The sequence below is a fragment of the Heterodontus francisci genome, chromosome 13, assembly GCF_036365525.1.
Source record: "Heterodontus francisci isolate sHetFra1 chromosome 13, sHetFra1.hap1, whole genome shotgun sequence".
NCBI lineage: Eukaryota > Metazoa > Chordata > Chondrichthyes > Heterodontiformes > Heterodontidae > Heterodontus > Heterodontus francisci.
This window is the reverse complement of record NC_090383.1, coordinates 120,550,578-120,577,688: the sequence shown is the minus strand read 5'-3', so window position 1 is coordinate 120,577,688 and position 27,111 is coordinate 120,550,578. Positions and strand designations below refer to the sequence as shown.

General features: G+C 44.0%; 1 protein-coding gene across 1 annotated transcript in view; it reads right to left on the bottom strand.

The window, feature by feature from the left end:
• The window catches only part of LOC137376662 (zygotic DNA replication licensing factor mcm3-like), a 44,829-nt gene that overhangs the window by 7,636 nt on the left and 10,082 nt on the right, over window positions 1-27,111 (bottom strand). The window contains exons 6-12 of the mRNA XM_068045637.1: window positions 25,661-25,769; window positions 25,092-25,245; window positions 23,837-23,968; window positions 22,491-22,699; window positions 20,284-20,458; window positions 16,232-16,358; window positions 3,482-3,632 (exon numbers count right to left, since the gene is read on the bottom strand). Coding sequence (XP_067901738.1) covers window positions 3,482-3,632; window positions 16,232-16,358; window positions 20,284-20,458; window positions 22,491-22,699; window positions 23,837-23,968; window positions 25,092-25,245; window positions 25,661-25,769 — 1,057 coding nt within the window. The remainder of the gene's footprint in view (window positions 1-3,481; window positions 3,633-16,231; window positions 16,359-20,283; window positions 20,459-22,490; window positions 22,700-23,836; window positions 23,969-25,091; window positions 25,246-25,660; window positions 25,770-27,111) is intronic.

The following is a 27,111-nucleotide window of genomic DNA, read 5'->3' as shown; positions in this document are numbered from 1 at the left end:
TTCAGCACTCGGAGTAAATAATGTCTGACTTACCCAACTAGCACAAAATAAAGCCTCTCCTCTATATGTCTATAATACATAGCACCGACTGAGTGGGTGGTTAAGAGACAGAAAAGGAGAAAATAAAATGCATTGACCTTTGAAACCATTCATGCTTAAAACAGAATGGTCATGGAAATAAAAGCAAAATACTGCAGATGCCGGAAATCTGAAAAAAAAACAAAAAGCGCTGAAATACTAAGTCTGGCAGCATCTGTGGAGAGAGAGAAGCAGAGTTAACGTTTCAGGCCAGTGACCTTTCATCAGAAGTGGCAAAGGTTAGAAATGTAATAGGTTTTAAGCAAGTAAAGTGGGGGTGGGACAAAAAGGTCACAGAGAATAACTGACAAGGAGGTCATGGGGCGAAGGCAAAGGGTGTGTTAATGATGTACTGAAAGACAAAGCGTTAGTACAGAGAGGGTGTTAAATGACAGAATAATGAAAGCCCTAGCCAAAAGCACAAACATGAAAACAAAACTGGGCAGGCACATGGAAAAAATATTGAATGATGAAACAAACTAAAATAATAATAAAAGGGGAGCCAGTCATGCCCTGAAGCATGGTCATGGAAGCAGCTTTGCATCCATAATTCCTTATAAGCACAGTTTTCAACTGCATCTTAAAGGGACATTAGTGGAGAGTGAAACTCAGACTGTCACCAACCTGTTACTGACACAAAGACAATGGTAGAGGTCCACAAGTACTAAACTGAATACGCTAAATATTATATTCCCCCTAGGAATTCATTACATGAAAACAAATCTTAAAACCATTGCCCAAGGGTATTGGCCCTTAGTACTTGATGCAACATGAAGTATTCTGAAGAGAAAGGTAGACCTGCAATGAGTAGGCTGGCTCAATCGATTACCGACACCCATTCCATGACAGTGTAGCTCCTCCCATAAAGACACAGCTAAAGCATGGAAAAGACACCAGCCAATCAGAATAAGTAATGTTGAACTTGTCTAAAACCAAATCTGGGGCCTGAAGATCCATTTAACACTTCCCACAGGAGGGCATTGACCACAACCAAGATAACCACCAGTATGCAGCATTCCCCATTCCCAGGCCCAACTAACATGCCAAACCTGACACCAAACAAGATGCCTCTGCCCCACCCCCCACTCTCTGATCCACATTGCTCCGAGTGAGCAATCATGCCAAGACACCCAAGCCATGCCATCAGAATAGGAATGTTCACTGCAACAAAATGTTTCTGAATGACAGCTGTAAGCGCAATAACTCTCGACATGTAGATGTCATAGAATCTTAGCAAGTTTACGACACAGGAAGAGACCACTTGACCCATCGTATCCGTGCCGGCCAAAAAACGATCCACCCAGTCTAATCCTACTTTCCAGCATTTGGTCCGTAGCCCTGCAGGTTGCAGCACTTGAACTGTATATCCAGACTCCTTTTGAATGAGTTGAGGGTTTCTGCCACTGCTACCTTTCAGGCAGTGAGTTCCAGACCCCCACTATCCTCTGGGTGAAAATACATTTCCTCATCTCCCCTCTAATCTTTCTACCAATCATTTTAAATCTATGCCCCCTCGTCACTGACCTCTCTGCTAAACAGTCCCCTCACACCCACTCTATCCAGGCCCTACACAATTTTGGACATTTTAATCAAATCTCCCCTCAGCCTTCTCTGTTCCAAGGAGAACAACCCCAGCCTATCCAATCTTTCCTCATAGCAGCATTTTCCCAGTCCTGGCAACATCCTCGTAAATCTCCTCTGTACCCTCTCTAGTACAATTACATGCCTTCTGTAATGAGGTGACCAGAACTGTACACAATACTCAAGTTGTGGCCTAACTAATGATTTATACAGTTCCAGTTTAACTTCCCTGCACTTATATTCTATATCTCAGCTAATAAAGGAAAGGATTCCATATGCCTTCTTAACCAGCTTATCGAACTGTCTTGCTACCTTCAAGGATCTGTGGACATTCACTCCAAGATCCCTTACGTCCTCTACACTACTTAGTATTTTACCATTAATCACATATTCCTTTGCCTTGTTTGACCACCCCAAATGCATCACCTCACACTTCTCCGGGTTGAATTCCATTTGCCACTTTTCTGCCCACCTGACCATTGTCATGCAGGCCCCCACTTGCCAAGAATGAAGCATTTAAATTTCAACACATGGACATTAAATTTCAAGTTGTTGCTGGGAAGAGGGCCTGTTACAAGGGGTTGCCAGGCCCCTAGCTGGAAAGACATTTTTGCATATTAACAGTGTTTGTAGACAAAGGAACATTCCCTGACACACACAATACACACAGAGCCAAGACATGGTCAGACCAGTTAGTCACATGACTAACCTGCTTGGAAACCTGGGGTTTTCTGAATTGTACAGTTTGAACTGAGTTTGAGCAGAAGGCAGAATGCTCCTGGACAGAAGAAGACCTCTTGTCTGTCTGCATGCTCCCATCTCTTTCTCACAGAACTCCAAAACCCACTGAAGACACAAGAACCAAGAGAGAAAAGTCTCCTGCAGTGAACAAGGTTTAAGAATAATACTGGGCCCCAACGAAAAGCAAGATCTACCTACAATCAAGGACTCTACAGCGAGCTCAAAGCACAGTAACAAAAAAAAAAAAAGACCCTCTTCAAACTTTTCCACTTTATTTTTCTTCTGTTCTTTCTGTTGCTATCTGCATGTCTGTATCACGCATGCATGCTAGCACGGGTGCGTTGTGTATCTGTAGGCGTTAACTGAATTAGAGTTTAGTTTAGTTTAGAGATACAGCATTGAAACAGGCCCTTCGGCCCACCGAGTCTGTGCCGACCATCAACCACCCATTTATACTAATCCTACACTAATTCCATATTCCTACCACATCCCCACCTGTCCCTATATTTCCCTACCACCTACCTACACTAGGGGCAATTTATAATGGCCAATTTACCTACCAACCTGCAAGTCTTTTGGCTTGTGGGAGTAAACCGGAGCACCCGGAGGAAACCCACGCAGACACGGGGAGAACTTGCAAACTCCACACAGGCAGTACCCAGAATTGAACCCGGGTCGCTGGAACTGTGAGGCTGCAGTGCTAACCACTAAATTTCACTTTTCTTCTTTAAACCTGAGAAAACTCGTGCTGGTTTCTTTGCCTTATAATTGGAAAGCGGTGAACAAGGATTCACCAAGGGGGAGCTAAAACCACAGGTGTGTTTAAAATTAAACCCTGTTACAGTAAGACCAGATGAAGGCTAAAAGGAAACCCTAGACCTCTTTCTCACCTAGTCGTAACACCATCAATATCTTCCTGCAGCCTACAGCTATTAACCACATGGCCAATCTTTAGGTCATCTGCAAGATGTGATTATACTAAAACATACGCAAAATGTGAAAACACATCTATATGTGAAATAGCTGCACCAAGAAGTACTTTATGAAAAGCCAATGATAAAATTAAACAAAGTCCACACACCCGAGCAACATCGGAACTCATCTGGTCTTGACTGCGCAGACTGGAATATTCCTCCGCAATGTAATTTGCCGCCTCAGACGTGAGCACAGGTTTGACAATCTTTGCAACATGGATGTACTTGCGCATGAACTCCATGCTGACAATCTTCTCTCTGCAACATAATTAGGAAGGTCATGTGGTTATCACCGCCAGTTAGATTTATTAGGAATGTGAGCAGCAATGACAAGGCAATGTTTATTGCCCATCCTTAGTTACCCTGAAGGCAGCAGGAGTCAACCAGTCTGGGGCTGGATCTCATCAGGTCAAGGTGACAGCTTCCTTTATCTGAACTAGTTGGGGGTTTTAGAACATAGAACATTACAGCGCAGTACAGGCCCTTCGGCTCTCGATGTTGCAGGGCAACCCAGCAGTTTTAACGTCACCACGTGTTTTCTAATGGTAACCCACAAATTACCAGATTAGGAGGGGAGTAAACACAATGAGATTAAGAGCAACAATGAAGTAGTGGTTTACAGCATGTTGAGGGGACCACGAATAGAAAGCATAGGAGATATCAAGTCTCTTAAAACAGTACTGAGATCACATGCCCAGTGACAGTCTGTATTACTCATTTACTAATCGGAAATACGAGCCATATTTGGATTCCCAATTAGCCAGGTGTGGCTACTGGCTAATGTATTGGAAAACACTTGTATAGCACGACCGTGTTGTGGCCTTAAAGCATCCTAATTTTTCAATGGTTGAGAGAATTGACAAGACAGCCTGGCTAATTACTGTGTAGCTAGTTAATATACTCAAGAGCAATGTTAATTCCAGAAATAAAAACAAAAAATGCTGGAAACACTCAGCAGGTCTGGTTGTATATGTGGAGAGAGAAGCAGAGTTAATGTTTCAAGTCATAAGAAGGGTCACTGACCCGAAACGTTAACTCTGCTTCTCTTTCCACAGATGCTGCCAGACCTGCTGAGTGGTTCCAGCATTTCTTGTTTTTATTTCAGATTTCCAGCATCTGCAGTATTTTGCTTTTATTTTAATGTTTCAAGTCAATGACCTTTCATCAGAACCAGCAAAGGTTGGAAATGTAATAGCTTTTAAGCAAATAAAGCAGGGGAGGAGCAAGAGATAACAAAAAGAAAGGCGTTGATAGGACAGAGGGTCACAGAGAATAACTGACAGGAAGGTCATGAAGCAAAGGGTCTATTAATGGTGTGCTGAAAGACAATGTGTTAGTGCAGAGAGGGTGTTAATTGATAGAAAAATGAACAGCCCTGGCCAAAAGCACAAACATGAAAAAAGTAGGCAGGCACATGGTTAAAAAAATGAAAATAAAATAAAAAAGGGGGCCCATCATGCTCTAAAATTATTGAACTCAATGTTCAGTCCAGTAGGCTGTAGCTTGCCTAATCTGTAAATGAGATGCTGTTCCTCGAGCTTGCGTTGATGTTCATTGGAACACTGCAGCCAGCCCAGGACAGATATGTGGGCATGAGAGCAGGGGGGAAGTGTTGAACTCCAGCTCCAGAATCCTTGGCTCCAGTGTGATATCTCACAGCAGCAATCCTGAAGCCTCTGACCCACACAGGTATGCTGCTAATTTTAATTAAAATTGAGTAAAGTCAGGAAGTACTTTGTTCACACAAAGCTTAGTGGAAATCTCAAACTGCTCCCCAAAAGGCAATGCAGGTTGCCCCAAGTGAAGTTGTCAAGACTGAGGTTGGCAGATTTTTATTAGTTGAGGATAATGAGAGATATGGAAAAAAAGCAGGAAAATGGAGTTGAGGTACAGATCAGCCACAATCTAATAGAATAGTGGAAAAGGTTTGAGGGTCTGAATGGTCTTCTCCTGTTCCTATCTTTCCAACTCCCATGTTTTTAAGAGTCATAGAGAGATACAGCACTGAAACAGGCCCTTCGTCCCGAGTCTGTTCCGACCAACAAACATCCATTTATACCAATCCCATATTACCTACAACATCCCCACCACTAGCCTACCCACACAAGGGGCAATTTACAATGGCCAATTTACCTATCAACCTGCAAGTCTTTGGCTGTGGGAGGAAACCAGAGCACCCGGCAGAAACCCACACGGTCACAGGGAGAACCTGAAAACTCCGCACAGACAGTACCCAGAACCGAACCCGGATTGCTGGAGCTGTGAGGCTGTGGTGCTAACCACTGCACCACTGTGCATTTTTTTTTGCCTTTAGGATCTTCACAACCAGTTAGCACTGCAGCCTCACAGCTCCAGGGACCCGGGTTCGAATCTGGGTACTGCCTGTGTGGAGTTTGCAAGTTCTCCCTGTGTCTGCGTGGGTTTTCTCCGGGTGCTCCGGTTTCCTCCCACAAGCCAAAAGACTTGCAGGTTGATAGGTAAATTAGATTAGATTAGATTAGATTAGAGATACAGCACTGAAACAGGCCCTTCGGCCCACCGAGTCTGTGCCGACCATCAACCACCCATTTATACTAATCCTACACTAATCCCATATTCCTACCAAACATCCCCACCTGTCCCTATATTTCCCTACCACCTACCTATACTAGTGACAATTTATAATGGCCAATTTACCTACCAACCTGCAAGTCTTTTGGCTTGTGGGAGGAAACCGGAGCACCCGGAGAAAACCCACGCAGACACAGGGAGAACTTGCAAACTCCGCCATTATAAATTGTCACTAGTATAGGTAGGTGGTAGGGAAATATAGGAACAGGTGGGGATGTTTGGTAGGAATATGGGATTAGTGTAGGATTAGTATAAATGGGTGGTTGATGGTCGGCACAGACTCGGTGGGCCGAAGGGCCTGTTTCAGTGCTGTATCTCTAATCTAATCTAATCTAATCTAAGATTGGCTTGAAGATGAGCCCAGGTTTCCTCGGTATCAACAGCAGTGTGCTTAACTCACTGCACTACCCAAAGTCCCTTACTTTAATTCATTGCTCATTAAAAAAAATCTGCACCAAGCACAGCAATTAAAAAGCACCTATTTAAAGGCAGTTTGTTCCCAGTATTTTATCAGAACAAGCCAGGTCTCACTCAGCCTTCTCTATTCCAGAGAAAAGGGCTCCAGCCTAATCAATCTTTCCTGATGTGTAGAAGCTCTGTTCTGGTATCATTCTAGTAAATCTGATTTGCACCTTCTCCCATGCCTCCATATCCTTTTTATAATCTGGAGACCAGAACTGTTCACGATACTCCAAGCGCTTCAATTCTGATTGTTTTACACCTCTTCAGCTCAATATGGTGACATATTCTTTAGCTTGTGTGCAGCTCAAATCCCAATAAATAAATCAGTGATTCGTTTCATCCTCAGTGCAGTGTTTTGCCAACTAGCAAGTGGATCGGAGGTTGTGGCATCCAACCGTCGGTGCAATTAATTCAGTACAAGGTTAACTGTTAATCCTGTTACACTCTACCCCCAATCACAGCACGTAGGCTCCCAGAGGTGTGGGGCAGACCGTGGAAGCTACATTTTGCTACCAAGAATAAAGTTGAGATTTCAACTGTAACTAAGCCCCCTTATGAAGATGAAAAGGGCCACCTCATGCCCAATGTGTCCACCTGTGCTCACACTTACAGAATGCAGACCCTGTGGGAGAACTGGAATACAACAGATTTCCAGAAGGACGAGTGCAATCTGTCCGAGTTTAACGGCTCTAATGTTGAAACCAGTGCAGCTCTTCCACAGCGACCTGATGCAGGTCTTTACGATTATGAAAGGATTCGATCGGGTAAGAGCATAAGAAATAGGAGCAGGATCAAGCCATACGGCCTCTTGAGCTGCTTTGCCATTCAGTAAGATCATGGCTGATCTTCCACCTCAACTCCACATTCCCATCTGATCCTCGTGTTCCTTGATTCCCTTAGGATCCAAAAATTTATTGTTCTCTGCCTCGAATATACCAAACACTGAGAAGAAGTTTCCACTTGTGGGGGAGACCAGAACTAGGGGCATACATTTAAAAGATATAGTTAATAAAATCCAGCAAGGAATTCAAGGAACGAGGTGCAAATGTGAAACTCATTACCACAATGAGTGGTAGAGGCAAATAGCAGATACATTTAAAAGGGAAGCTAGATAAGGACATGAGGAAGAAATTAATATAAGGATATATGGATGGGGTTACATGAATGGGGTGGAGTGGACCAGTGTGGAGCATTAACACCAGCACGGACCTGCTGGACCGAATGGTCTACTTCTGTGCTGTAAATACTATACAATAAAGAGAACAGGAAACAGAAAGAGGTCAGTCAGCACCTGTGGAGAGAATATGTTTTGGCTGAGACCGTCTCTGAACTTCACATGGAAAAAGGTCTGGGGAAGTTTGAGCTCAACAACACCAGGGACCTAATTATAAAGTAAGTAGAAAAATAACTGATGATACACTGAGATCAATTCTCTCCACTGATGTTAGATTGTTCTCCATAGCGCAGTGAAGATTTAGAGGAGCTTTGACACGAGATATTTAAGAGAGAGCTAATAAAGAGAAATTGTTTCCAATGGCTAAAGGGCTGATAGCCTGAGGACACAGATTTAAGATGACTGGCAAAAGAACCAGGGGCAACATTAAGAACAAAACTTTAAAGCAATGAGTGGTTAGGATTTGGAATGTATTGCCTAATTATGTATCCACTAACCCTTTAAATAGTAGCCTTCAAAAGGGAATTGGCTGAACACTTGAAAGAGAAAATATTGTCGAGATATGGGAAGTGAGAGTATCTGGATTGTTCTTCGAAAGACCTAACGCTGACCTTATGGGTCAAATGGCCTCCTATTCATCATGAGTCAATAACCCCTCCCAGCTGGTTCCTTGACGTAATCATTCAGTCCAGGTGAAAACTATTTTAAGTTTGTAACCCCAACAATCACCCCCCTCCCCCGATCCCCAAATGTACAGCCACGTTAAATGATTTTGGAATAGATGTTGATTACTTATTCTGAATCAAGGCTCTGATGGCGAGACAACCCAAGATTTGAAAGCCAACCCATGCCACAGTAACCCACTGCCCAGAACATGAGGTGACTCAGTCTGTGCTGCTGGCCCAGAGGATGTACGGTTGTCTGCTCAGCACTTTACAATCTGATAAACAGATGCAGACTGTGCTTTATTTAAACCACACTGCACATCAGTGGCTTAGATTCCACTGCTGCTATCATTCTTTTTGCACAAAGCAAGTCACAGTACCTGTACTAAAACTAGTCAGATGTACATTATCGTTCCTGTTTTGTTCAGTTGATATATGTAATTAAATGTCAAACTATACTTGAATATCAAATCACAGCCTAGTAATTTTCCCATGTTTTATTTTGTACTAATCAATGAAATACTTTTAGTACTGAGTGAAGGAGCTGGAATATTAGTAGATATAAATTAAAATCAATTTAATGGAGAGTGAAGGAATTGAATCATCATCTCATTCAAGGGGTAGAAGAGCCAACTATAGGTCAGTTGGTGGCAATTCCAATATAAAATTAGTGAATATTTAAACTGTATGGGCTGGTCAAGGATAGTTAATAGAACTGTTAAAGGCAAGTATGTTTGCAAAATTTAAGAGTTGTCTGAAAAGTGGATTGATTGGATAGATAAAAGGAATGCAGATTAGCATATTATGGATTTTCAAGAAGCTGTTTCAAGGAAGCTGAAACAAATGTAACAGCATGGTTCGATATTTGTTGACTGACCGGAAATAGAGTTGAGTAAATGGATGTTCCTCAGATTGAAGAAGGGAAGTGTTATACCACAGGGGTCCATGCTAGGCCCACTTTAGTTCAGGTAAATGATCGGAATATAGGGAACACCATCTTCAAAGCAAATGGACTTTTCATCTGCAAGCCTGACAATTTATGACATATTGGAGTAATAGAGTATCCAGAAAGTATAACTTTCTTTGGGGCTGGGGTGCAGGAGGGAGAGGAGAAAGAACAGAAAAGAAAAAATACAGCACTGAGAGATTGAGTGAGAAAAAAAGTGTGAACCCACAGAGTCAGTGCACAGAGAAAGAGCTTGGGGGGGGGGGGGGGGGGGGTGGAGGGGCACTGGAACATTGAGTAGAGAATCCCAACATTCTAGGACACTTTGAATTTCCACTTCAAAGGAGTTTCAGAATAAAAATCACAATACCACTGAGCACACTTAGTTGCATCACTCATTTCCAGGAAGCTTTCAATTGCGCCACTCCTCCCACAGTCACACTCCATCATCTGGCAGTTAACCACTGCACCCTTTGTAAGTAGAATAATCCGGTAATCCAGAATCATAGAATGCTGCTGCGCAGAAACAGGGCATTCAGAATCAAATCTGCACTGAGATGAAGAAAAATATGAGCTGCCTAGTATGATCTCACTCTCCTACTCAGTCTCCATACCCTTTAATATTCTTTTTCAAGCAAATATTTAATTTCCTTGTGAAAATACATCACAACAGTACTACAGAAATCCAGCAGAGTGTTAAGTAGAATGTATTCCCGAATTTGAGAAAAACAGAGTTAATGTTTCAGGTCTGTGATATTTCATCAGAACTGCCAGACCTGCTGAGTATTTCCAGCATTTTTTGTTTCAGATTTCCAGCATCCGCAGTATTTTGCTGTGGTATTCCCTGAACTTGTCACTTACAATTGCAGCAATTCTAATGTGCCCCAAGTAATATTAAATATAAAAAAGGCACATGCACGGGACTAGAGTACGGTTTATGGCAGCCCACTGTAGAAAGGGCATAAAGCAATGGAACAGGTGCACTGTACATTCACTAGGGTATTGAAAGAACATCCTTGCACAATTATATGCTTTTTCTTTAAGTCTGATACTATCTTTAAGTTAATTACAGATGGCGGTTCCCCCCCTTGGAATGTCTCCATTCTGTGTGCTTTGAAATATCCCCTTAAATGTCTGCCACTGCACCTCTATTGAACTATCCCTTAACCTGTCAGTTCACTTGTGCTAGCTCTGCTTTTATGCCCTCATTTTGCCTGTTTTCAAGTTTAAAATAGTAAAATACTTGAGTAAGGTTTGAAATCACAAACTTCTGACACATTCAGAATGGAGAGACTTGAGAAATTACAGCTAGTTCCACTGAAAAAGGCAGAGGATTGACCAGAGAGATTCAAGATTACCAAGGGTTAAGATGAGATAAAATGCATTGCTTCCTTTAGCTGTTGAGAACAGCAAGGCACAAGTTTATCACAAGAAGTGATTAGAAACACTTCTGCATGTCATGTGATTAAAATAGTTCTGCCACAGGCCATTACTGAAGCAAAGTCAAAATGCACTTTCACAAGGAAATGAGATAGCTAAAGGGTATGGTGAGTGGGTTCAGGCTAGCTAGCTTGCAAAGAAAACTACTGTGCATTTCTGATGGACCAAATGTCCTGTTTCTGAGCTGGAATATTCTGATTCTAGACTTTGGCCAAACTCATGAAAACAAAACTGCACACATTTCAGGTGGCTGGACACTAAGTTCATTTCAGCATAGTCCTTTCACATTCGGTGCAAGGGTGGAATTTTTATCTCACGCAAATGAATGGGACAAAAGCCTCCTTCCCAAAGTTGCAGAAAAGTTTGAGAATTTTAAACCTGCTCTTTGCTGACTACTAGTCAAAACTAACTAACTTCAAGTAAACTGACCCTAAACTCGCAGTGCTGCTTCAGAGGCCTCGATTGTGCCTTTTGTAGGAATGTAGATATGTCATGAGAGCAAGGTGGCACACTGGTTAGCACTGCAGCCTCAGCTCCAGCAACCCGGGTTCGATTCTGGATACTGCCTGTGTGGAGTTTGCAAGTTCTCCCTGTGACCGCGTGGGTTTTCACCGGGTGCTCCGGTTTCCTCCCACCACCAAAGACTTGCAGGTTGATAGGTAAATTGGCCATTATAAATTGCCCCTAGTATAGGTAGGGGAATTGTGGGGATGTGGTAAGAATATAGGATTAATGTAGGAATGGTATAAATAGGTGGTTGATGGTTGGCACAGATTCGGTGGGCCGAAGGGCCTGTTTCAGTGCTGTATCTCTAAATAGATACTGTGACACTGCAGTTAAAGGCATATTCACGGAACAGTGTAAATGGGGCTCCATCCTGTGCTGGATGCAGAACCTTTCAGGGAGAAATCTTAACCTAACTCGCTAGGCGGGAAATCTACGGAATCAGATGGAACGCTGCATTTACACCAAATTCAATATTATTCTTCATTAACTTCAGTGTAAAATTGGGTGGGGTATGAAAGCACTGCACCCCAGCCAGTGTCTTGACTCGCGGGTGAAGTTAAATAGTCCCTTTCGCATCAAAACAGAAATGTTCTAATCTCCAAAACCTCCACCCCCATTGAACAGATACAAAGGCATGTTTAAAAATGAGTTTTAGAAATAAGGTCGCAAAATGCTTTTTTTCCTGCACTAACACACTCAGATTGCGGATGGAAATCTATTTTCACAAGGAAACTAGCGTGGCCTACAAATTACTGCCACAAACACTTCAATCATCTTTCACACGAAAATACATTCATCTCAACCACTGCCCACAATAAACGTCATAAAAGTCATACAAGTTATACAGGCTGTATACAGAAATGTAGCAGGCTTTATGCAAGTTAACAAGCTGACCTAAATAGGGGTCCCATCACAGGCAGTCGGATCCCATTACACGCAAGGAAATTCCCGATTACACCATTTTTGCAATTAAGGCTTCTGTGCTGGGAATAAAACAACATTCCACCCAATATCATGACAAGCTTACAGATTAGGTCAACGTTCAGGCAACATCTATGACTACCTCTATAACATTACCCAGACTTACATCAGCTCATCTGCTGCTAAAGCACTCAGCTGTGAGTTTGTTACTTCCAGACTTGAATATTCCAATGTTGTCCTGGCCAGCACCTCATACTCTCTATAAACTTCAGTTCATCCAGAACTTTGCTGCCCTCATCGTATCCTGCAGCATATCCCAGTCAGCCATCAGTGTTGTGCTAGCTGAGCTACGCAGTCTCCTGGTCCCCCAATTTCACATTTAAAATTCTCAGCCTTGTATTTAAATCACTCCAAGGACTCACCCCTCCAACCCTCCAATCCCTCCTGTACTGCCCATTGCTCAAACTCTGGCCATTTGTGCAACTCCCTCCCTTCACTCCACTGCTGTTGGTCATTTCCTCAGCCACCTGGGCCCCACCTTCTTAAAACCTGCCTCTTTCACCAATTTTCCAGCCCAATATCTCCTTTGTTTGATTTTGCCGGTGAAGTATTTGGGACATTTTATAAAATGCAAGCTGTTATACTGCACTACCACCACACAAACAAAGCAGCTGCACAGAGATTTCCCACCAAGATGGGGCTGGCCAAGGATAAGGAAGCCCAGCTAAGATGCAGTTTTGATAAGGGAATCCATTCCAAAAGTGCACATTGCACCTGATACCAACAGCACTGCCACAACAGCTGCCCTGTCTGCAGTACTCAATATTACCCTGCAGCTCACAACCAAATAAACTTAATTGTCAGAAGTTCCTTCAATTTAAATCAACATAATAGTGCCTTTCGATACACCGTATTAAATGCAACACGTGGTTATACACAAGTTTAGCCAGTTATGTACTCAAGATGGACAGTACACAAATCACTTCACTTCACTATTAGACAGGGATTCCAACTGAAGGAGTTCTATCACAGGCTGTGGTGCATCAGAATTACAAAGGCCTTTTATGTGGTTTCTTTATTAGAGTCACGTTTCATTATTAGAGCCACAACAGGACATTCTCAGAACTCACGGAAGCTCAGGTTATACCTTTTGTATTTGACAAGAACAAATGGAAACATTTGTAATATCACACTCTCAGCATAAACACAGGATAAGTCAGTCTAATTCTAGAGAGCAGCTTCCCACGAATTCAGGAGAAAGTAAACAGATTCAACAAATTCAGTCAACATCTTAAAACAAATATCACAGCCAATGATTGTTCAAACATTCAATCCAATTCAATAAATGATAGCAATACGTCCCATACAGGTGTTTCTGTTTCCAACTCAATATTCCTTCAGCTCCTTTTGTTGCAGTGTTCCTAGAATCAGCTGCTATTAGGGGAAGGAATCCTTCTGCTCAGTCTGTGATCAAAGATCACATCTCCTCACAAACTTTCCATATAAAACAAGTTCAGTTTAGTGACATCTCAATTCAAGAGTCTCATGTCCCAGTAACATCCTCAGCACTTTCCCTTAAGCGCCTGCACCCTTCAGAAAGTTGGGTAGCCAAAACTGCTCTCAATATTCCAAAGATGGTCTTACCAGCCACGTGCCGAAGATAAGACTCAATTCTGAAGAATAGTGAAAAACCTACAGATGCTTAGTAATATTCAATTACTTAATAACTGCTTCATACTGACCAGATACTTCATCAAATGGCCAGAATAAAAATCCAACTCTCTCCTCAGAACAGGAGCCCACATTACAAGCTGCTCGCTCCCTTCTCTGCATCTCCAATATAGAATTTTAAAAATGACATTCCTTAGATCACTGCCCCCTCCCCACCTTCATACAGATTCCCAGGAATTTGCTTCCATCCTTCTATACTGGAGTTGATCCCAGGTCCCAATGCTGAAAGGTCAGTGAGTTGATTCAGTTGTGATGTTCTGTTTTTGCATGCTTTCTGCATATTGACTACATATCAAACTGACAGCTTCAAGTGTGACATCTAGTGGCAGGTGATAGTACACCGGATTGGCATCCTTCCGGCTAGAGATGATGGACACACAGTAAACAATCCATTTAGGTGGGGTATCTTCTCTTGGTGCACCTTTGCTAACAGCTGTGAAGGCCAATCCTTGAGAGGGAGGTTCTGCCACAAGTGCTACATGTGAAGCTGCCAAGTGATGCTGTGAGTTGTTGTTTTTGATGTTGGCGCCTGTCGCCAAGCTGCTGTTGCAACTGGTCATCGTGGTAGTGCACACCAGTTCACAAGATGTGTCGCCATTTCCCTCTCTTGCCAGCTAGTAACTTCCAAGTGCAATAGTCGACATTTAGAGCCTTCATGTCACGCTTACAAGCATCCCTGAAACGGAGCTTTGGGCGCCCCCCTGGTCGTCTGACCCCTGCCATACAGAAGGTCCTTGGGTATGCAACCGTCTTCCATCCTGCGGATGTGTCCGATCCACTGAAGCCGCCTCTGTTTGATTAGTGCCAATGCACTTGGGAGCTCTGCCTTTGAGAGGACTGCCACATTTGTGATTTTGTCCTGCCAGGATACACCCATAGTGCACCGCAAACAGTGGCGCAGTGGTTAGCACCGCAGCCTCACAGCTCCAGCAACCAGTGTTCAATTCTGGGTACTGCCTGTGCGGAGTTTGCAAGTTCTCCCTGTGACCGCATGGGTTTTCGCCGGGTGCTCCAGTTTCCTCCCACAGCCAAAGACTTGCAGGTTGATAGGTAAATTGGCCATTATAAATTGCCCCTAGTATAAGTAGGTGGTAGGGAAATTGTGGGGATGTGGTAGGAATATGGGATTAATGTAGGATTAGTATAAATGGGTGGTTGTTGGTCGACACAGACTCGGTGGGCCAAAGGGCCTGTTTCAGTGCTGTATCTCTAAATAAAATAAATAAATAAGATGGAAATTATTGAGTTTCTTTTCCTGGTAGCTGTAAATGACCCATGTTTCAGACTCATACAGCAAGGTGCAGAGAACACAGGCCTTATAAACCATCAGCTTGGTCCTAAGGGTCAGGGTGGTGTTATACCATGCGTATTTCACAAGTCAGCCAAAGGCACTTGCTGCTTTCCCCATGTGTGTAACAAGCTCTGCATCAAGGGACAGATTGTCTGTCACTGTGGACCCAAGGTAGCAAAATTTGCTAACCACTTCCAGTGGGATGTTATTTAGTTTAGTTTTAATTTTAGAGATACAGCACTGAAACAGGCCCTTCGGCCAGAGTCTGTGCCGACCATCAACCACCCATTGACACTAATTCCATATTCCTACCACATCCCCACCTGTCCCTATATTTCCCTACCACCTACCTATACTAGGGGCAATTTATAATGGCCAATTTACCTATCAACCTGCAAGTCTTTGGCATGTGGGAGGAAACCGGAGCACCCGGGAGGAAACCCACGCAAACACAGGGAGAACTTGCAAACTCCACACAGGCAGTACCCAGAATTGAACCCGGGTCGCTGGGGCTGTGAGGCTGCGGTGCTAACCACTGCGCCACTTACTGTGATCAGGGCAGAGATGCAACACCTTGTCCCATGACCAGAGTTTTCTTGACGCTTATAGTCAAGGAGAATAAGTTACAGGCACGGGAGAGACAGTCCATGAGTTTTTGTAGCCGAGTTTCCGTGTGAGCAACTAGTGCAGCACCAGTGTAGAATTCTTCCATCAGGACGTGATGTGTTTATGTCTTTGCTTTCAGCCTTGATTGTAAAACTTGCTGTTTGACGTGGTGTGCAAGTAGACAACTTCCATATCTGCAGGGAAGGTGAATGTCAGGAGCATGGAGAAGATGCCAGAGTGGGCGATAGGACACAACCCTGTTTCAAACTGACTGTGAACTTCAAGTGTGACATCTAGTGGCAGGTATTATATAAGCTGTTGTGCAGAGTATATCAGAGGGAAGAATCAACAATCTGAAACCTGTTTAATGGAAAAGTAACTTGACAGAAAATGTTAAGCTCATAACTGGATGGTGCACACCTGTTACCTTGGAGTCTTTTGACTTGCTTACTCTACACTCACTCCTGCCCGCACAGCATGCTGACAATCTCTGCTGGCACTTACTTGCGCCTCTTGGCTCCATGTAAAAGGTTGTCATGCTTTTCGTAAATCTGGAGTTCCTGTTCCTCTTCCTGCGTGGCATTGGGGTCCTCTGTCGCCAGGATATCGACAGCACTCCCCAGGGGCAAGGCTAAGAGAGGCCACACAAACATCACATTTCAGATTAGCAGTGTTGAAACAAGCACTTTAGGCCACCAAACCTCCAATTACAAACGCTAACTGTACATCCCAGATCACAAGCAGTAGGTCAATTCCCCAGCTACTGACAAGCTGGAATAGTATCAAGTAGCAACATACCCATCGCCTATTCATGGACGTGACTGTGGTTACAGTGGATTCAATGAAGCCATGTTTCATAGTTTTCCTCAATTCTGAGGAGGGAGTGGGAGACTAAGAAAAAGGAGCAGGAGTAGGCCATACAGTCCCTTGAGCCTGCTCCACCATTCAATACGATCACGGCTGATCTTCAACCTCGAATCTACTTTCCCCCCCCAGCCCCCAACCCAATATCCCTTCATTCGGAGTTCAATAATCTATCGATCTCAGTCTTGAAACTCAATGACCAAGCACCCATAACCGAGTGAAGAAATTTCTCATCTCACTCGAAGTGGTCAACTTCTCATCCTGAGATTATGGCCCCCAGTTCTAGTCTTCCAATCAGGGCAACTATCTTATATCCCAACCCCCCTTGCAATAATGGCCAACATACCATTTGCCTTTCTAATTGCTTGCTGTACCTGCACGTTAACTTTCTGTGTTTCATGTTCAAGGATACCCAACCCATCTGAACTACAACATTTCATAGTCTGGCACCATTTAAAAAAATAGAAATACAAATAGTCATTTGGTAGTACAGAACTTGAGTACTACTGAAAATAGAGACATTTTGTCAAAGCTTTTCATCTTGCATTCATCAGGACAAAAATCGCAAGAATACCAATGTAAGGGAACGAACAAATTTATACTGTGAGAAGAGGGGGCCGATTGGTTGGCAAGTGGACTCTGGTAGAGGCATTGCCGTGGAGAATCCACCAGTTTATGGTGACTGACAGTTAACTGCCAAGCTTTATTTGAAATTTAAACTAGAGTCAAGCTGCCTGGTTTTAAATTTCAAACAAAGCTTGGCAGTTAACTGTCAGTCACCATAAACTGGTGGATTCTCCACGGCAATGCCTCTACCAGAGTCCACTTGCCAACCAAATCAGCACTTTAATCTCATACAGTATAAATTTGTTGCCTCCCTTACATTAGTGTTCTTGCAAATTGTCCTGATGAGTGCAAGACGAAAAGCTTTGACAAAATATAACAATATTAGGCAGGAACTGAAGAATTTAGATTGGGGGCGGCTGTTTGAGGGTAAATCAACATCTGACATGTGGGAGTCTTTCAATCGTCAGCTGATTAGAATCCAGGACCAGCATGTTCCTGTGAGGAAGAAAGACAAGTTTGGCAAGTTTTGGGAAGCTTGGATAATGCGGGATATTGTGAGCCTAGTCAAAAAGAAAAAGGAAGCATTTGTAAGGGCTGGAAGGCTAGGATCAGAGGAAGCACTTGAGGAATATAAAGACAGTAGGAAGGAAGTTAAGCAAGGAGTTAGGAGGGCTAAAAGGGGTCATGAAAAGTCATTGGCAAACAGGATTAAGGAAAATCCCAAGGCTTTTTATACATACATAAAGAGCAAGAGGGTAACCAGGGAAAGGGGTGGCCCACTCAAGGACAGAGATGGGAATCTATGCGTGGAGCCAGAGGAAATGGGCGAAGTGCTAAATGAGTACTTTGCATCAGTATTCACCAAAGAGAAGGACTTGGTGGATGATGAGCCTAGGGAAGGGAGAGCAGATAGTCTCAGTCATCTCATTATCAAAAAGGAGGTGGTGTTGGGTGTCTTGCAAAGCATTAAGGTAGATAAGTCCCCAGGGCCTGATGGGATCTACTCTAGAATACTGAGGGAGGCAAGGGAAGAAATTGCTGGGGCCTTGACAGAAATCCTTGCATCCTCATTGGCTACAGGTGAGGTCCCAGAGGACTGGAGAATAGCCAATGTTGTGCCTTTGTTTAAGAAGGGTGGCAAGGATAATCCAGGAAAGTATAGGCCGGTGAGCCTTACATCAGTGGTAGGGAAACTATTAGAGAGGATTATTCGGGACAAGATTTACTCCCATTTGGAAACAAACGAACTTATTAGCGAGAGACATGGTTTTGTGAAGGGGAGGTCGTGTCTTCCTAATTTGATTGAGTTTTTTGAGGAAGTGACGAAGATGATTGATGAAGGAAGGGCAGTGGATGTTATCTATATGGACTTTAGTAAAGCCTATGACAAGGTCCCGCATGGCAGACTGGTACAAAAGGTGAAGTCACACGGGATCAGAGGTGAGCTGGCAAGATGGATACAGAACTGGCTTGGTCTTAGAAGACAGAGGGCATCAGTGGATGGGTGTTTTTCTGAATGGAGGGATGTGACTCGTGGTGTTCCGCAGGGATCAATGCTGGGATCTTTGCTGTTTGTAGTATATATAAATGATTTGGAGGAAAATGTAGCTGGTCTGATTAGTAAGTTTGCGGACGACACAAAGGTTGGTGGAGTTGCGGATAATGATGAGCATTGTCAGAGGATACAGATCGGTTGGAGACTTGGGCGGAGAAATGGCAGATGGAGTTTAATCCGGACAAATGTGAGGTAATGCATTTTGGAAGGTCTAATGCAGGTGGGAGGTATACAGTAAATGGCAGAACCCTTAGGAGTATTGACAGGCAGAGAGATCTGGGCGTACAGGTCCACAGGTCGCTGAAAGTGGCAACGCAGGTGGATAAGGTAGTCAAGAAGGCATACGGCATGCTTGCCTTCATCGGTCGGGGCACAGAGTATAAAAATTGGCAAGTCATGTTGCAGCTGTACAGAACCTTAGTTAGGCCACACTTAGAATATTGCGTGCAATTCTGGTTGCCACACTACCAGAAGGACGTGGAGGCTTTGGAGAGGGTACAGAAGAGGTTTACCAGGATGTTGCCTGGTCTGGAGGGCATTAGCTATGAGGAGAGGTTGGAAAAACTCGGATTGTTTTCACTGGAACGACGGAGGTGGAGGGGCGACATGATAGAGGTTTACAAAGTTATGAGCGGCATGGACAGAGTGGATAGTCAGAAGCTTTTTCCCAGGGTGGAAGAGTCAGTTACTAGGGGACATAGGTTTAAGGTGCAAGGGGCAAAGTTTAGAGGGGATGTGCGAGGCAAGTTTTTTTTTTTACAGAGGGTGGTGAGTGCCCTGAACTTGCTGCCAGGGGAGGTGGTGAAAGCAGGTACGATAGCGACGTTTAAGAGACATCTCGACAAATACATGAATAGGAAGGGAATAGAGGGATATGGGCCCCGGAAGTGCAGAAGGTTTTAGTTTAGGCAGGCATCAAGATCGGCGCAGGCTTGGAGGGCCGAATGGCCTGTTCCTGTGCTGTACTGTTCTTTGTTATCTCCATTTTCAGTAATACCAAAAATATACTGTTTTTCTATTCTTCCTAGGAAAGTGAACACCTTGGATTTTCCTCACACTATACTCCATCTGCCACCTTCTTGCCCACTTAACTTACCTATATCCATTTGCATTCTGGTGTCTTCTTCATAGCTTAATTTCCCACCTATCTTTGTATTGTTTGCAAACTTATATATGTTACTCAGTCCCTTCATTTAAGTAATTATAGATCATCAATAGTTGAATCCCAGCAGTGATCCTTGTGACACCGCTATTCCCCGCCCCCCCAGTAACAGCCTGCCAACCTGAAAATGACCTGTTTATTCCTGTTTTCTGTCCTTTAATCAATCTGCTGTTCATGTTAATATATTTCCCCAACCCCAAGAACCCTTATGTTGAGCAAAAGTCCTTCATGTGGCACCTACCGAATGCCTTTGAAAATGAAAATCCACATAAACTACATCCAGTGGTTTATCTACCTTGCTAGTTACATCCTTAAAAAACTAAGATTCACTAAACACGATTTCCCTTCCAGAAAATCATGCTGATACAATGATTTTCTAAGTGCCCTGTTAGCACTTCCTTAACTTACCATCTCCATCCTGCTCCCCTGTAGCTCGGTATCTGTGCATTCGCAACACATGCTCAGAAACTGCCCGGTCCTGTTCTGGATCCATCTGGTCCAGCATGATGAAAAGCAGGTCAAAACGGGACAACAACGAATCCTGGAGGCCGATGTTCTCCATCGGAGTTTTATACTGGTTGTACTGGGAGAAAAAAGGGAGGCACAGATCAGCAGGCCAGAATGAGCAATTCGACTGGGAGAAGCAAACTATAACGTACCATCATGAACAAACATCCACCCCAACAAGACAGAGAGAAGACTGACTCATGACAGTACAGGATCAGCTTCATTACTTCGTGCGAGCCAAGGCATGCCTTCCTGCATTACTTTCGATTAGTGGCCCTGATTCATTGGACTAACGGCACTGGAGGGATTATTTCCCCAAGCAGCTGCATCCCTCCTCCCAGTAGGATAAATGGTCACTAAACCAGTTTAAGTACCTGGTTCTGTAACTGATTTACACTCTGGAGATATACTGCCACCATGAAATAAAGGCAGAGTTTGCTGACAATGCAACCACTAGGTGGCGCAGTACTTGCACACGCACAAATTCAAGCTCAACTGGAACGGCAGTGTCTGTGACGTTCCGGCAGCTGCCAGGATTAAAGATGGCGCTGCTCAATTTATCACAGGAAATGCTCATGGCTAGATCGTTCCAACAAACTAACCCTACATCAAGTTGCATGGTAGCCCAGTAACATGCTCCTATGTAGTTACAGGATACTAACTGTAATCCTCAACTCCATATAATATTCCAGTAATCCTATTAAATACAAAAGGAATTTTATGATTGAACTTCCATTGGAAGATAGTGAATTGACACCCCGATCGATGGTAAAGAAAAATCAGGCAGAGTAGAAAATGTGCTGCCAATTTGTTATGTGATTCATTTATATGACTGACCAGGACTGATTTCACCTGAAAGCAGCTACTAGCTCTCGCCCCACTGGCCGCTCTCCCTCCCCCTCAGCTGCTTGCTCCAGGCCTCACTGCTCTCCCCAACCTCCCTGGCCAATTGTTCCCCGCTTGCGTCACCCCGCTCTCCGGTCAGTTGCCCGCTCCCCACCCCCCCCCAGCCGCTAATTATAGGCCGCGCCGTTTCCCTCCTCTTGGCCACTTGCTCCCACATTCATCATTCTACATGCGCGCCTGAAGAAGCAAGGCGAGCCGCAAGGGGTGATGTAGGAGCGAGTGGCCGAGATGAGGGAAGCGGCACGGCCTAGAGCAAGCAGCTTGCCAGGGTGGGGGGCTTTGGGGGGGAAGCAAGTTCTGGAACGAGCAGCTGAGGAGAGGAAACGTCGAGGTCTGGAGTGAGGAAGAGCTCCAGCCTCAAAGTCTCCCATTCAGCTGCTTCCTCCAGCCGAGTGGGGGACTGGATACCCGATGATGTTTTATGGTACATGCGCAAAGATGGAACAGACATGAATATGCGATGACGTTAGCACTGTGCAATGACATCATCCCGCACATGCACTACTTAGCCCTGGCAAGATGTAGCTGTGCATGGGTTCAGCTTGGCGCACACCAATAACGTCAGCGGGCCGCTGCGTTGTCAGGAGTCTCTTTGTAAAATAAAACAGGATCGGAAAAACGGCATTAAATGACAGTATTGTTCTGTAATTACTTAGTGCTAGATTAACATGCAGTTTTATGCACCTTCACTCTGCTTTCCCCCCCACTGGCCCAAAACCCTGACACTGAATACACTTCCAAAAAGAGTGTTTGTCTGCCAACAACAGATCACCAAGCACTGTAACTGAACAGCAGACTGGAACATTCATGTTTACTCAGTGCAACTCCCTTGAGTTTACAAGTCAGTCAAGATCAACACACTGATGTATTCTGACGAAAGGTCACAGACCAGAAACATTAACAGATGCCACCTGACCTGCTAAGTATTTCCAGCAATTTCGAGTTTTTTTATTTCAGATTTCCAGCATCTGCAGTATTTTGCTTTAGCATTATTACGCTGCTACCTGTTGGTACACAGTTAAAACACTGCACCAGCCCTTTGGTCAGAAGCACCGAGTATAGAAATATCAACAATTAGCACACAAAAATGAAGAAAAATTGGATTACACATTGACTGATAAACAAAATTAGGAGAACACTGTGGATGCTCCCAATCCCAAGATGGACACACCCCTTCCCTTGGTCACAGCTCATACCCTCACCTTTCCATAGACAGGATTAGCTGCCGCCAGTACACTACACCTAGCATTCAGCCTGGCATGAATTCCCGCTTTAGCAATGGTCACACGACCCTGCTCCATCACTTCATGGATGGCTGTACGGTCCAGGTCAGACATCTTGTCGAACTCATCTATACAGACGACTCCTCGGTCTGCCAAAACCATAGCACCAGCCTCGAGCCGTCGCTCCCCTGGGAGAGAAAAAATGGACAATCTGAAACCTGCTTTTAAACAACGCACTTAAACATAATTCGTTCTGAAACAGAATTGCTTTAGTAAGCTCTAGACAGAGAGGACTCCTGCTTCTCCAGAACTCTCCAACAGCCCAATAAAATCACTAAATAGACAGGCAGAACAACCAGAAACCACACACAAACCCTTTACAAATCACAAATAATTCATACCAACACCTCTCTATTTATGGAATGGTTCAGGTTTGGCTGTGACGGTGACTTACACTGCGATCATCGGATATTTCTGATTCTCATTAAATACTCTGAAGAGTTGTTACAAATGGGATATCGAAGGTCAGCAGACAGACTGATCCATCCCCATCCCACAGACCCAGTATTGGTTTAGTGCTGTACAAGAACATCCATGTCCATCACAGACACAACCTGTTGCATCACACAAACAGTTCCGTCCATGAGAAGCTGCACAGCAGGCAATTCTCTCTCTATGGCAGTTAGCTTCCCTCATCATGAGAAATCCTTTTTCAAACAAATTCAAACTGAAAACACCTCAACCAAAAGGATCATTCTCCTTTAAATGCTGTTACACAACTTACATTGCTGCACACAATGAATCCTGCGCTTGGATACAGGCCCCTTGCTAAGCCGTACAGGTAACAGGCTGAAGCAACAAATATGGAATGAACACATGGGGCTCAAATAACTGAGCACACCATACCCCCATGTGGTTGCAACAGGTAGTGCAAGCAAATTCAAAGTGAGGAGCAGCCCACGAATACCAACCCTTGCCTGCACCCCCACCCCACTTGTGGGAAGTTGGACTGAAACCACATTCCTCCTGATTGCACATTGAAATCTGAAAAGTGATGCCTTTCTGGTAGAAATATAGACTCTTTACAAAGAGATTAGTTTTGAAAAATATTCTGAATAAAACTCAGGGCATGCTTAGAGGAGAGTGCGGGGAACCACAATGACACAGCTACACTCAACACCATTTCAAAATGTAGGTTCTAATCACAGCTCAGTCACGCTCACTAAACACAATCAACCTCATCCGCTTTATATATTTGGTGATTTAACTATTCCTCCCTCACTACTGCCTCCAACTTGATCAACGGGCTGGTCGACAACTCTTACCAGTTTCTTGGTCAGTGGTGACTGCGGCAGTCAAACCAACACCAGTGGAGCCTCGGCCAGTGGTTGGGATAGCACGTGGAGCACTGAACAGCACGTAACGCAGGAGCTGCGATTTAGCCACTGACGGATCACCTGACAAGAACAGGGCAGAAGTTGTACATAAATACTGGACGAGGTTATTGCTTAAATAAAACTAATGGATAAACTAAACAGAGGGCAGCCAAACTCAAAAACAAACAAAGTCTCCTCCCTCCCCATTTGTGTTCAGAATGTGCACAAGGCATTTATTGTCCATCCCAACAGTCTGGGCACTGATGCTGCTCTGCAAGGGGATTCTAGGATATTGACCTTGCAGCGAAGGAACAGCGATGTATAACCAAATCAGCAACATGGGAGGTGACAGCACTCCCAGGATCTTTTATACAAACACAAAGATTCTCAAGATTTAGCTCCTCTGAACTGCAATTAAAAATTGTTATTCTTTCATGGGATGTGGGCATTGCTGGCCAGGCCAGCATTTATTGCCCATCCCTAATTGCCCTCGAGAAGGTGGTGGTGAGCTACCTTCTTGAACCACTGCAGTCCATTTGGGGTATATACACCCACAGTGCTGTTAGGGAGGGAGTTCCAGGATTTTGACCCAGCGACAGTGAAGGAACAGCGAAATAGTTCCAAGTCAGGATGGGGAACTTGCAGGTGGTGGTGTTCCCATGCATCTGCTGCCTTCTAGGTGGTAGAGGTCGCGGGTTTGGAAGGTGCTGTCAAAGGAACCTTGGCAAGTTACTGCAATGCATCTTGTATATGATACACACTGCTGCCGCTGTGTGCTAGTGATGGAAGGAGTGAATGTTCAAGGTGGTGGATGGGTGCCAGTCAAGCGGGCTGCTTTGTTCTGGATGGTGTCGAGCTTCTTGAGTGTTGTTGGAGCTGCACCCATCCAGGCAAGTGGAGAGTATTCCATCACACTCCTGACTTGTGCCTTGTAGATGGTGGACAGGCTTTGGGGAGTCAGGAAGGGAGTTACTCGTCCCAGAATTCCCAGCCTCTGACCCGCTCTTGTAGCCACAGTATTTATAGGGCTGGTCCAGTTAAGGAGCCAACTTCAACTCCGCCAAAGCTAAACAGGAGGAAACAAGGTTCAGCCTTAGCAATGCGAATTATAAATCAGGAACTCATCAGTATGGGAAATGCAACTACAAAACAAGAGTAAAGAGAATTTTCCCCAGCACTCCGTGGCTCAGCTTGCATACTGCACCTATTAACAGGACGTTGATATCACCACGAATCCGGCTCCCGTTCTCAAGGACTTTCTCTGAGCCGCCTAGCAACAGGCAGAGGATCGCCTTCTTGATGTATTCATGCCCATGAATACTAGGAGCCAGGGACCTGGCAAGCTGCTGAAAGATGTCCTGGAAATAGAGCAGAGGAGAACCACGTGAATGAACACAGGAGTGAAGTGCAAGGCTAAGGAGAGCATTGTAAGCAAATGTACAGGTCAGCTCTTGGTATTTAACGGTGACTCCACAAAAGGTTTCTTCGGGTTTGATTCTTTGAGATCTCAGGGAAATAATACACACGTACTTAATATCCCCCAGGAATGTTTAAATAAACAGTTGAGATCTGACTCTCAAGTAAAATTCTAGAACAGTAAAGATGATAAACTCAATTATTCAGAAGCATTAAACTGTTCTAAAGTTTTTTTTTTAATAAAGTGGAATTCTTTATGGTGTTACACTTATTGGAGATATTAAGCACGTACACAAGGCATGAGTGATTCCCCAACCTCACATCATTCACTCCATTACCACACTCACCAACTCCTACCTTTGAGCGGGATTTGCTGAATTTCTTGATTTTGGCCACATCGTCTGCAGAAAACATGGGCGACACCTCCTTGCTCATCATCTTGACATTGCATGCAATCAGAATCGTCCTGTAGAAAACAAACAGTCTCAGTTACAGAGGTTCTAACTCCCCTGAAAATGCACCCAGGTCACTCCCCCTTTGATAGTTACAGGATTAACATCTACTTGGCCAGACAAACTCTCAAAAACAAAGTGCAAGCAGTCACATTTGTTCATCTCTCTCCAGTCCCCCATCATCAATCGGACAGAACACTAAACTACCAATAGAGCGAAGCTTGTCTTGTTGAATAGCTAGATCAGTGGGAAAACTTGGTCATTTAGGTGATTCGACCAAATGATCTCCCCATTGTTCCTTTAGGGCACTAGAAGTTTGGAGATCTTATTGATGCATTTGAGATGCTAAAGGGGGTTGACAGAGTAGATTCCTTAATCTTTGACACTTTAGGACACAGGCATGGATTCAGAAGGGCTGAATATGCAACAAATCCTTCATGGACAGTTTGCAAAGATGGTACAGCACCCTCAGGGAAGCAGTATGGGTCAGAGGATATAGGTTTCAATAGAGAAATGAACATGTTTTTGTTGACATGGCTAATGAAGAGTAAGAGATTGAGTGTGGTAGGAAATTTGCGATTTTTGGGGATGGCCAGTAGGACAGAAAGATATTTCCAGTCCTGAGCATGCGAGGACATATCGGGGAGGGAGAGTTTGGCCAACTACATTACTTGACATGCATCTCTAAGGGTTCCAGCAGAATTTCACAACTTTCCCTGGAAATTGGCAATGCTTTTATGAGTTAGCACTGTCAGTGACTAAGGCAGGGAGAGCATTTTCACAGCAAGGTGAACATTCTTAGGCCTGATGGTCTCTCATTGGTTCTTCCTTTTTAAAAAAAAAAGGAATAAACAGGCTTTACTGCAGGTTTATTTAGCATTATCTAGTGTACTGGATAACATTCCTCCCACCCACCAACCCAACCATCACTCAAGCCGAAATGAATTGGCCAATCTCAGATTTATGGTTTGTGGGATCTTCTGGTGTAATAAATGCGTAAACGACTAATTCAAAAGCAATCTGCTGATTCTTAAACTCTGTGGGATATCGCAAAGATGAGAAAGGTTGTTTTATTTTCCTCAATAGTGGCAAAAATCAGGTACAGGAGAAATATTAATGCCGGAACACCCAAGACAAAGTCCTACAGGCTGAATTCAGGCTGTGACACCCTGGTCAGTTCTGTTTGTCCATTGGGGGAGGGAGAACGGGTGGAAGTACTGATGTACAAATCACGCATGAACTGCTAACATGTATGCAGCTAAGTTTCCAAAAAGTTGGAATCCCTGCACAGTTGATGTAATATTGGACACAGAAAAATTAACACCAGGACCGGGTCATTATAAACAACTTCATTTA